The sequence below is a fragment of the Macrobrachium rosenbergii genome, chromosome 14 (assembly GCF_040412425.1).
Source record: "Macrobrachium rosenbergii isolate ZJJX-2024 chromosome 14, ASM4041242v1, whole genome shotgun sequence".
Classification (NCBI taxonomy): Eukaryota; Metazoa; Arthropoda; class Malacostraca; order Decapoda; family Palaemonidae; genus Macrobrachium; species Macrobrachium rosenbergii.
In genome coordinates this window covers 49,827,271-49,840,552 of record NC_089754.1, presented here as the reverse complement: position 1 = coordinate 49,840,552, position 13,282 = coordinate 49,827,271, and the positions used below count along the sequence as shown (strand labels likewise).

The 13,282-nt window shown below is 33.3% G+C and overlaps 1 protein-coding gene across 1 annotated transcript; it reads left to right on the top strand.

The window, feature by feature from the left end:
- Window positions 1–3,909: 3,909 nt before the first annotated feature.
- Window positions 3,910–10,171, top strand: LOC136845625 (uncharacterized). The gene is made up of 5 exons (XM_067115783.1): window positions 3,910–3,995; window positions 7,536–7,601; window positions 8,665–8,737; window positions 9,238–9,473; window positions 9,916–10,171. Exons 2-5 carry the CDS (start codon window positions 7,557–7,559, stop codon window positions 9,919–9,921), a joined length of 360 nt encoding a protein of 119 aa, XP_066971884.1. The 5' UTR covers window positions 3,910–3,995; window positions 7,536–7,556; the 3' UTR covers window positions 9,922–10,171.
- The last annotated feature ends 3,111 nt before the right edge of the window (window positions 10,172–13,282 follow it).

Genomic DNA, 13,282 nt, shown 5'->3' with positions numbered 1-13,282 from the left:
AATAAATTACATTTGGTCATCCAATGACCTATGTCATCCGATAAACGAGGTCTTGTGGTCTGAGCGTAAAGTTAGGCCTAGACAGTACTGCTGTATTCCCAACTTGGAATGGTAGGCTGCAGTTTTATGGTTCTCCTAGAACAGCTCGTTCCTGCTTTGTTTCCATACCTGCTGGCCATAGCATAGAGGGGGTGGGGAGACTTCCTTTCAAGATTTACTACAAGGATTAAGGACGTCCATTGCTTTCAGAAGGACACAAGGGCACGACATCTTGGGGCAATGGATTAGGCTGCTTTTCAAGCGGCTCTCGAGCCAAGGATTAGATTGCAGAATCACACGAAGGACTGACATCCTAGTGACAGTAGAGTTGATGTATTTGTCTGTTAATATTGATGGACATGCAAATGGTTATCTACAGATTCAGAATAGGCACACTATGAATGAACGTGAATAAAGAAACATATGAAAAAAAAACCTGAGCTATACACCGATGTTTTTGTCTTGTACATAGCCACACAGACACGCCCAGACACAAACACACACACACACACACACACACACACACACACTAGTATTAACAAATACTCGCAAAACATCACCAAATATTAAATCATGAATTTAATCATAAATATTCACTGAAGATTCAATCATTCTGCCGTCGGTACAAATTGACCTTTTAATATGAGCAAAACATTAGTACTTTCTTTACTTGAGAGTCCATTAACCACGTTTCCCAGAGTGGCATGCATTGGTGAATCTTACAGGAGAGAGAAAAACTCACTTTAATATTTACCAACGCATTTGACTTTGCTTTTCCTTTTCTTACGAGATGGGAAAATCTGCGATGGAAAGTACAGCAAGAGGTGCTGAAAATGGAGTAAAAAGGATTTTCTTCGATGTAGTAGCTTTGCAATGCATTACCACGCAACATATTCAGCAAACTAAAGCCTTAGGTAAAGTCCTTTACATAATCTTTTACTTACATTTTATGTTCTTGATGATTTATGAATTAATAATCGAAAAAGACTTCTAAAATTATTCAGTTTTCTTTGCATTTTTGAATAATCTGTACTGAACGTGGAAATACTTGAATGTAAACTGGCATCTTATATTCCTCAGGAGTGCGAAGGAACTCCCAAAAGGTGTAAAAAAAAGACCTCAAAATGTTAAAACAGAATATTAAAACAGAGAGAGAGAGAGAGAGAGAGAGAGAGAGAGAGAGAGAGAGAGAGAGAGAGAGAGAGAGAAAGCCGATTTTTACCTAAAGGAACGGATAGATTATTTCTATCTGTTTTCTTTTAGATACTACCTATGTATACAGTATATGTATATATGTCTATGTATATATACTGTATAATATTTATATATATAATATATATATACATATATACATATATATACATATACATACATATATATATATATATATATATATATATATATATATATATATATATATATATATATATATATATATGTGTGTGTGTAATGTATGTGGGTACGCATGAGAATATATACTTGAATAACGCATATGGATACAAAAAAGTTATGAATTATGCCTATGATATTGAACGTTACCTATAAACGAATTAAAAATAAATAACAATTTCTGTCTTCAAAAAAGTACTTTATGATTTGTTATTTCCCGCTGTTCCCAAACCATGATAATTGTCTGGTCAGTGTTTGTAAGGTGGTCACATATGCCATATAACAACAAACATCAGGACTCTGATGAGTGGTAATTAATCACAACGATATAATGTGTCAATCACATTACCGTAAAGATTCTCTATTTAATCTTCAGATTCCTTTTCATTCTTTCAACCATTTCGCCCCAGAACCCCGTCGCTCCAATTCTACCCAGACACTGACTCTCTCTCTCTGTCTGTCTGTCTGTCTCTCTCTCTCATTTTCGTCTAGTGTTGACAGAGCAAGCAAGATCTCAAAAAGAGCTTAGGCGTATATGGGTGAGATGACATTCCAGATTTTTTTCAGGATCTCGCTAATGAGCATTCCCATTCCCATTCCCGTTGTTCGTTTTCGTCCCGTATTCTGAAGCCTGGGTATTTTACTTTCAACTTGGAATGAATGTGCTCATTCAGCAGTGACTTGTGAATGACAAGTCGTTTTAAATTAGCCTTATTTTTACGTTTGGCCACCGAGAATCGTTACTGCTTACGCCTGAAATACAAGGTTCTATATAACATTTCGAAGGATAGAAAGATGCCTATATATATATATATATATATATATATATATATATATATATATATATATATATATATATATATATATATATATATATATATTATAAATACGCCTCTATTTACGTACGCAAGCTTTAAGCATTACTGTACACTTACCTGAAACACACACACACACACACTATATATATATATATATATATATATATATATATATATATATATATATATATATATATATATATATATATATATATATATATATATACTATATATATATATATATATATATATATATATATATATATATATATATATATATATATATATATATATATATATATATATACACAGAGAGAGAGAGAGAGAGAGAGAGAGAATGTTGATGTTAAATAACAATAAATTATGCCTCAACTCTAAGTTAAATGCACGCATTACTTTGCTGAAATTGATCCCGTGAAGCATTTAGAAAGCTTATTTTTTTTTTGTAGCAGTCCTCATTTCAATTTTAGTTTTCATCTCCTTTATGGCTATAAACTGAGGAACACTTACTTTAAAATATGCTTGCGCTTAACTGCAACTATGCATAACTAGAAACTAGATACCAACGATATATTTGATTATAGTCATATTCAAGCTGTTGATATTCCTAGCGTCGCTTCAATTACCAAAAGGTCAATGAAGATATGCTTACAGTGTCTCTCTCAGATATCTATTCAAAGACATACTTAAAATCGCAAATATTCACAAGAGTCAAACTTCAGTCTAAATATCACCATTAAATGTAAAGCATCAAGTTGCATCAATGAAATATATTTAGTACATTTTATGTCTCTCTCTTGATGTTTATGTCAAGAAATATATCACCACTAAATGTAAAGCATCAAGTTGCATCAGTGAAGCATATTTAATACATTTTATGTCTCTCTTCCTCTCTCTTTCTCTCTCTCTCTCTCGACGTTCATGTCAACGAATGGAAATTACATCTCATTTCATTAGTTAAACGCGATGAAATGATTTCAATGGCCAAGATTGAAGGGATGCCGGTTGAAGCTAAAGTAAAATAACATATTTAAGTTTTATATCGGCACTACGTTATTTTCTGTTAGTATATTTGACCTGTTCCGTCGAAGTCAAATATAAGTAGCTGTCATCCACATAAATTAAAGAAAAGCATCACAGCTCACTGGGAAATGGCAATGGTTTGGTATGCGACAATTTTATTGCAAGTTGGTAAATAATATGAATCACGTTACAAAAGTGTAATAATGAAGTATATATATATATATATATATATATATATATATATATATATATATATATATATATATATATTACACATGATATACACATATGTATGTATGCATGTAAGGATGTATGTATATACGTATGTATGCATATATGTGTATTTGTGACTATATGAACAATACAGATGGAAGATAAGATGACATACCTATACAGGAAGGAGTTAAACAAAGGTAACATCCAGAAAGAAAGTCAGATACGACACACGCCTCACGTCAGTCACACGCAGGGTTTCGTAACTTCACGAACGTGCTTAACTGGAGACGAAGCAGCTGTTTGCGGTCATTAGGCACTTGTGGAACAATTACTATTATCATTTACCGAATTTCCATATTCAGAGGACACTTGTACAAACTCGTCAAGAGACACATTTGCATGTTTACGATGGCACTCGTCACGTCACGGCGATGATGTCCGACAAGAAATTTGAGTTTTCCGTTCCTTTTCACTTTTCGGCTGAGCTTGGCTGTCGACAGATCGCTTGAGGTAAGACAAATATTTAGCAAATGTTACATTATGGTGAAAGGGCAGAGATGAGAATGGTGAGATGGATCCTTGGAGTGTCATTGTTGGAAAGAATTGAAAGTGAACAAATCAGAAAAAAGATAAATTAAGATGAGGTGGTATGGTCATGTGGTCAACGGAGATGAGGGAGCTCTGGTTAAGAGAGGATATGATATGGCCGTGGAGGGGAGAAGAAGTCGAGGTAGGCAGGGGAATTGGATGGAGTACCGCCATAGATATATATATATATATATATATATATATATATATATATATATATATATATATATATATATATATGTATATATATATATATATATATATATATCACTAGGCACAGAACACGCATATATATATATATATATATATATATATATATATATATATATATATATATATATATGTATATAAGTGCGTGTGTTTTGTATGTATACAAGCGCAAGCATACACAATAAACATACATGAGAGGCCTTACGTTACAACTTGTGTTCTGTTGCTATTTCTCCTTTGATATTAAATATTTTCGCAAACATTTCCATCAAAAACTATATAAAGAAAGTGGAGAGGAGGAGACAGACAGGCAGGCAGAAAGATAATACACTTAGTGCCTCCAACGCATTTAATGACAAGCGAGGCTCGTAATTTCGTCTGGGAAACTCATGGCTTGATGTCTTCAAGTGGCTGCATTCCTATGCTCGTAAAAACACGCTTGTTGTTACAAGGTACAATAAACTCTCTCTTCACCAGACGGCTGGGATGTTTTCTTTCTATTTTGTGACCAGTGTACATATGTGTGTGTATATATATATATATAATATATATATATATATATATATATATATATATATATATATATATATATATAAATATATATATAATATATATATATATATATTATATATACATATATATATATATATATATATATATATATATATATATATATATATATATATATATATATATATATATACACATATATATATATACACATATACACACACACATATGTACACTGGTCACAAAATAGAAAGAAAACATCCCAGCCGTCTGGTGGAGAGAGAGTTGTTGTACCTTGTAACAACAAGCGTGTTTTTACGAGCATAGGAATGCAGCCACTTGAAGACATCAAGCCATGAGTTTCCCAGACGAAATTACCCTCTCATTAAATGCGTTGGAGGCACTAAGTGTATTATCTTCCTGCCTGCCTGTCTGTCTCTCCTCTCCACTTTCTTTATATAGTTTTTGATGGAAATGTTTGCGAAAATATTTAATATCAAAGGAGAAATAGCAACAGAACACAAGTTGTAACGTAAGGCCTCCTCTCATGTATATGTTTGTTGCATGCTTGCGCTTGTATACATACAAAACACACGCACTTATATATATATATATATATATATATATATATATATATATATGTATGTATGCGTTTTCTGTGCATAGTGATTTATATATATATATATATATATATATATATATATATATATATATATATATATATTGCAGTACCCCATCTAATTCCTTGCCTACCTCGACTTCTTCTCCCTCCACGGCCATATAATATCCTTTCTTAACCAGAGCTCCTCATCTCCATGACCACATGACCATACCACCTCAATTTAATTTATCTTTTTTCTTATTTGTTCACTTTCAATTCGTGTTTTATTTAATAGCCACAATGCCATCTTAACTTCTCGAGAAATTAAGATGTCAATTACAGTTACAATTACAATTACATATGTATCTGGTAAAAAGTGACCATTAGATTCTATATATATATATATATATATATATATATATATATATATATATATATATATATATATGTATGTATGTATGTAAGAATGTATGTATATATATAAAAATATATTATATATACATATAAATATGTGTGTGTGCGTGTATTTTCAACAATAATCTGATTTTCCGTAAAAGAAGTTGCAGCAGAGAAAAACAAAACTAGCAGCTACTGATACCATACATTGCACCACTCAACTCCCTTTCATGCTCTGACTGTAGAATGCGGCCAGTTCAGTCAAATATCAGAGTGCAGTACATATGTGAATGGTGTAAGAAGAGAAGAGATTAATGTAATCATAAGAACGCCTGTGGAAGTAATCGTCGAGAACGTAATACGTTTGATAGGATAAGTGAAATTCTGCACCAAATTGGTAATAGTTCGACTGAGTGGCTGAACAGGATGTGTAGAGCATGTCTGGATGTTGGAAAGGCGCCATAGGAAAGGACGATAGGTATATTTACTCCATAGTATATGGGAAATATATAGAGAGGCACATAAGAATTACTTTATATGGTTACACAGTTTTTACATACATCTGGTAAGTGTTATGGATTTTGATTGTTGAAATAATTGTGTATAAAACAACATGATCCATACAGAAATAGCAGTGCACCTTCAAGCGGAGAAGAAAGTGTTTGGATCAAGTGTCTGTGACACAATAGTCTTAAGAGAAGTTTGAGAGTTAGGTAGCCAAATGAATGCAGCAAACATATAACATACGCAAAGCATATAATTAAATTAATATAGATTCATTATGGCCAATGATGAGGATGTATGGGGTTCGAGGTAATTTAGTGAAATCAATTAGGAATTATAATGATTTTGAAGCTTTCACTAGATTAAGCATATATGAGACTGACTGGTTTGATACAAAAGCAGGTCTAAGGCAAGGTGTGTGATATGCGTCTCTGCGCGTTGCATGAGTTTATAGGCGGAGTAACTGTAGACTATAGAAGCTAGAGAGATAAAATAAAACGTAAAAGGAAAAAGAAAAGACTCATCAGAGGCCCCTGATAAAGTTTGTTTAAGTCTTCAAAATGATGGCTAGTAGGTTCGTGTAAATATGCATACTTCTGAAGTTTTAGGAGGAAGAAGAGGAAGAGTGAGAAAGTGTAAGAATATGAATATCAATCAAGGCATATATAAATTCGATATATCGGTTTCAAGTAAAATATGTAAACTGTATAGATTTTAAGGAAGTTAACTGACATGGGGCGAGAGCAAAGGTGTGAGCCTCCATACATTGATAATCAAGATTTTTAAACAGGTTACTGACCTGAGAAGCTCCTCCCTCTTCCTCCCACTCGTCAGGTGCGAATATATGGTTTCAAGCCATTTGTATGATCGTCTGCATTGACACTCCGGCATATATATTGAAAATTTCTGCCACAGTGTGTCAGTCCTTTCGAAGATATCCTAGATATCATGACGTAACCAGTCAGGATTTATACCCAGTGTTTCATTTTCCTCGAGGTATATCTGCGGGCATAACGCGTTATTGTCATATTATTCATACAAACACACTTGTACACACACATACATATATATATATATATATATATATATATATATATATATATATACATACATACACACACACACATATATATATATATATATATATATATATATATATATATATATATATATATATATATATATATATATATGTGTGTGTGTGTACAAAAATAAAAAAATAAAACTTTTTTTTTTTTCAGGTAGAAGAACTACCGTCTACAATGAAGACTTGGACTCACTTGGCTTTTCTACTTACGTCACTTCTGGTATAAGATTTCCTTAGTTAAAATCTGAATTTCAAGTGCGATAATTATGTGAATTACATTTTCATCCCTAATTCCTCTGAATACCACCATCCCCTATTTCCAACTGAAAATTATGGAAGTATGAAATAAACTGAGGACGCTGAAAAACACCGCCATAATAAAGATAAGGGTTAACTATCAGTAGCTTATTTGCTTACTTACGCATATCATGATAATATTGCAGCACTGGTCTAAGTTGTCATTATACTCTTGTGAAATAATAGTTACTGATGAGGCTCACAGGTTAATATCTTTTTAGTATCAAAATTATGAAAACGTGTTTCTCACATTTCACAGAATTCAACGACAAATGCTTAAGATGTTGATATCTACAAAGCTGCGATGAAACAAATAATGATTTCCCTTCAACAACGTTCAAAATTATAAAGAGACAGTAGCACACCTTTAAACTGCCTTAAAGCATAGCCTTGGTTTCAGAAATTTAATTAATTTTAATATTTGTCATTGTTTATAAATTTGTTGATTTATCTTTACGTAATGCCTGTCTATTTACTGTTTTCGTCTGCCTAGCGCAACATACTTTTGCATTCTGTACTGTGGAGACTCAAGTTACAAATTCATTTTCTGTTAGTTGTTTTATATAATCTTTTTATTTATTTATTTTTTTACATTTCAAACAACTGTCATCGTCACCATCATCTGTCAGTTCATTTTTAAACAACACCATCATTAAACTTGAATTTCCTGAATAACCCGAGATGCTGTTATGACCAACACAATTCAGAGCAGGAGCAATATAAATGTTGTTCATATTACATATGGAATTCAAGTTTCAATATCTTTTGTTACTGAATAAAAAAAAAAAGAGAAAAGTTTATCTCTGGGAGAAGCTACAACTTGACTTTTAATTCACATGTGAAAGTGACATAAGTTTCTATCCCCTACGAGTAAGATTTTTAAAAGTAAATGTTTTTGAATAAAATTTTTAAAAATAAATTTTTTAATAAGATTTTTAAAAATAAATTTTTTAAATAAGATTTTTAAAAATCAATTCTTTTGACAGATGTCAATCAGTGCAACTGATCCGGAAGGATGGAACGATGGTGTCATCTTTGACGACCTAGGAATACCCAAGGGTATGTCTGTTTTCTCTCTTCGTTCTTCAGACTTAACACGAACACTGATTTTATTTATTTATTTACATATTCATTTATTTATTTTTTATTCGTCTTAAATCAGTTACAGGAATATAATTTTGTGTCATGAAAATTTCATATGCAAATGAAGAGCTCCTTTACAAACCTGTAAAATCCCTGTAATTAGAACAGGTCTACTCCTATCAATACTTTAAAATCTAATCTCTTCAGGCTGTTCATGCGGCCTTCGTCTATTTTGCTCTATATTCAACTCCCTTCTGTTGCGATTGGTTTCTATATGCTTGTGGCGATAACCCATCTCAGTTTAAATTCATCTCCCTTCAGTTATGAGCTTTTTGTGGTCATGGATATTGTTATCCACGTTAAATTCCTTTCTTGTTTCGATTTTCCTTGCATTGTGCCAATGAATATGAGAATCAGGTGCCCCATTGAGCCATATGCAATAACTACACGCCTAAAACTCCCTTGCTACATTCCAGCTTCACCTTGCAACGACAGAAGGTGTCTTAAGTACTACAAAGGCGAGTGGCTGACGGATAGGTGTCCCGGATCGCGCCTCGTGAGTTACTGCCCTGAAACGAATAAGTACTGCTGCGCCAGAAACTGCGTTGTTAAAGCAACGTGCCCTACGGGAGCCTGCGTCCAGAGGAAGTCGGATTGCCTTAAGGGCGTGGTGAAGGATGGCTGTGGTGGGAAAATGTGTTTCTGCTGCAAGGTAGGTAATGCTTATTTATATATTTTTTTGAAATTATACCTTTTTTTTGCACTGAATTTTATAGAAAAATGAGGGATTTATCATGTTTAACGGGTCTTTAATTTTTTGGACATTTTGAACTTTTGCAGATCATTCATCTACTTATGCACTTCACTATAATCGTATAAACCTTGCAACATTCATTTATTAATTACTGTTTCATAAGTCGTCTTATGTCCCTTCTTGACGGAACACTAATTGTCTATAGCTTACTTCCTCGCAATTGGTTATTCAATAACTCTTTATATCAATTTAGCAAGAATAACCATTTACCACCAATGTAAAAATCCTTGAAATTAAAAAAAAGTGTTATGTAATTAATTCTAAATATAATAATGAATAATGCTGCAGCAATTTTCAGTGACATTTTTCCTTTCACTCATACACGAATCTTGTTCTTTAGCCCTAGTGTCACCGAAGGCCACGAAATCAAGAGATTTAATAACAAAAGGAGAAGACGTTACCAGAATCCCTCTCTGAAAAATCTGTCCGTCAGCTATAACTTGTGAAGCCAAGAAAAGTAACAGAACATTTTATGAATTTTGCATTTAGTGAAATTCAATGTATTTTATTCTTGACACTTCGGTATTGCATATGAATGTTTGTTAATTAATTTTTTATATTTTACGCCGTGTGTAAGCATTAAAGTGGTAAACAGTGTTGCATTTTTGTACCTCGGACGAGTTCTAGTTTGACTAACGCTGAGTATGAGTTAGTAACATAAATAGTTAGAATATCATTCCATGATGAAAATATTCTTGTGGAAAAAATGCCCAATCACACTGTCTATTCATATCAAAATTCTAGGAAAGGTGAAATGCCAACTAATCCGATTACAGAATAGATGGAGTCCGTTTGCAAAAACTAAAAAAAAAAAAAAATAAAAATAAAAATAAAAATCCATAAAAAACGAAGGTGGCTGAATGTAATGGTCATATATTTTGAAAAATTAACATTTTACTCTGAGGAAAGAAAGTCCGAAAATATTTTGGTATATAATAATTTTTAGTCACCTTAACGACCAACTGAATTAGACTTGTAAATGGCCTCATAATATTGGATTTGTGATCGTAAAAGTTATAAAATTTAATGATACCTTCAGAATTCTGGAAATTTAGCTAAGGGGGTTTTTATAATTTGGTTACTATCTTTCTAAGATAATAATAGTACAAGAGAATATGTGGGTGTGTAGCCAGAGAAAGTGGGAAGGTTAGGAGAGTGTGTGTGTGTGTGTGTGTGTATGTATGTATATATATATACACATACATATATATATATATATATATATATATATATATATATATATATATATATATATATATATATATATATATATATATATATATATGTGTGTGTGTGTGTGTGTGTGTGTGTGTGTATGAGAGAGAGAGAGAGAGAGAGAGAGAGAGATGATTCACAAAAACCATTACACTATTATTATGCTTTTCCAAGTCTCCAAACACTATGTGTAATTGTGTAATCTTTAGTCAGAGAGAGAGAGAGAGAGAGAGAGAGAGAGAGAGAGAGAGAGAGAGAGAGAAAGAGCATTTTTTATCTTTTTCACCATTAAACACTGACTTTATCTCTTATTTCCTCTCAAGAAACGCGGACAACAGATGATAAAGGAAAAGTCCTTTTCTCCCATTTCCTGTAGTAATTGTATCAAGCTTTGGAAAGGGGCCAATGTGTTCCTTCATCTCTCTCTCTCTCTCTCTCTCTCTCTCTCTCTCTCTCTCTCTCTCTCTCTCTCTCTCTCTCTCTCACTTCTGAAGACAATATTTACATTATTAGCCTTATTCTCTTTCATCAAAATACTTTCCTCACGTCATTAAATAGTTTCAGAATGAAAAACATCTCGCAATGGGGCTTCAATAAGTGGTTCTTGGAGATAAGAGCTGATTACGATACTCAGGAAGTTGACGAATCCGTCTATTGTTTGACCCTAACCACTGTCATTAGCGCTACTATCGCTGTTATTGCAGTCTATCTACATGAAATTCCCGTTCTCTTTCATTTAAGTATATTTTCTCTAAAAGATATACATATGCCCTTAATTCTCTCTCTCTCTCTCTCTCTCTCTCTCTCTCTCTCTCTCTCTCTCTCTCTCTCTGGGCAACACACCTCCATGAAGTTGCTGTTTTTTCAATTCAGTGCATTTGCTTTAAAATGTAAAAATATGACCTTAATGCTCTCTCTCTCTCTCTCTCTCTCTCTCTCTCTCTCTCTCTCTCTCTCTTTCAGGGCATAGACCCTATCTAATAATGGCATAATTTGCACAACATCGCCATCAAAGAAGATAAGCAAATTCATAAGAGGGGAAAGAAATGCCTCAAAAGAGGAGGAAAAGCCTATTACCTTCTTTATTTCAGCGTGAAGTTCCTCCAATTTATTTTAGCGACTGATATGGAAACGGAATCGGCATCGCTTGGCAAAGCTCCAATAGGATGCTCCGTCTGTTCTCTCTTTGTTTCTCATACAGGAGGTTTGAATAAATAACCGAAAAGCTATAGATATAAAAGTGGTTAAAAAAATTCACAAAAAACGTCTAAAACCTTTCTCAGGATGGAGTAAAAAAAAAAAAAAAAAAAAAAAAAAAATATTTCATATGGGACAAAAACATAGCTAACAGTTAATAAACAGCGTAATAAAGAGGCGAAAATGAAAGAAAGCGAAAAATATAAAAGCGATTAAGGAAAAAAAAGTAAAAAATTCACCGAAGTTTCTTCAGCGGAATCGAGTTTTCTGTACAGCGTATAATCAAGGCCACCGAAAATATATCTATCTTTCGGTGGTCTCGGTATAATGCTGTATGAGCCGCGACCCATGAATCTTTAACCACGGCCCGGTGGTGGCCTGTCTTATATCGGTGCCAGATGCACGATTATGGCTAACTCAAACCTTAAATGAAATAAAAACAACTGAGGCTAGAAGGCTGCAATTTGTTATGTTTGTTGATTGGGGGTGGCTGATCAACACACCAATTTTCAGCCCTCTAGCCTCAGTAGTTTTTAAGATGAGAGGGCGGACGGACAGACAAAGCCGGCACAATAGTTTTCTTTTACGGAAAACTAAAAAGTCGAGCAAAAGGAAAAAGAAGAACGAAAAGGATATGGCATTTGAAAATTAGCCCCTGCTCGGAGAGAACTCGGCATCTAGAGCGGAAGTTAGTAAAAGGAACCTTTTAAGGGAGAAGTGTTTTGTTGGCGTTTTCCCCTCTGCTAGAGAGATTAGGAGTAGCTTTAAGGATAAAGCTCTTATCAGCAGTCAAGGAGAGAGAGAGAGAGAGAGAGAGAGAGAGAGAGAGAGAGAGAGAGAGAGGGGGGATTATTTCGGAGAGATGCCATTGACAACGAGAAGAAAGATAAGAGTACTTTTACTAAACTCTCTGCATTTGGGGTTCCTGAACTAATATACTTGCAACCATTATGTAAAGCACCTTGAGGTGATATGGAGCACTTCTGTTACAATTTTTGTATAATATTTTTTATACGATTTTTAACAAAGAAGTTCTGAGATGAAGAGATATCTCAATATCATCACGAAATGCCAAAAAAAAAAAAAAACTACCACCATTTTATTTTTATCTTAAACCATTTATATATTAGCACGAACAAGAAAATTCTAAAAATAAAAAAAAAATGGGATCTTTCCTAGGTAGTGACCCCCAAGGGTTTTCGGAGGTCGTTTTCTAGGACTAATATTTCTTGGGGGTCATTATCTTTATGATATTTACAATCTTTTGTTTATGTTTTTTCGGTACTTCCCAGCGG

What these genes read in the sequence shown, in the direction of transcription:
- LOC136845625 (XM_067115783.1), top strand. Translation starts at nt 7,557, where the DNA reads ATGAAGACTTGGACTCACTTGGCTTTTCTACTTACGTCACTTCTG. An exon ending in TTCTACTTACGTCACTTCTG is followed by an intron (nt 7,602 to 8,664) that starts GTATAAGATTTC and finishes TTCTTTTGACAG; the next exon opens with ATGTCAATCAGTGCAACTGA. An exon ending in CGACCTAGGAATACCCAAGG is followed by an intron (nt 8,738 to 9,237) that starts GTATGTCTGTTT and finishes GCTACATTCCAG; the next exon opens with CTTCACCTTGCAACGACAGA.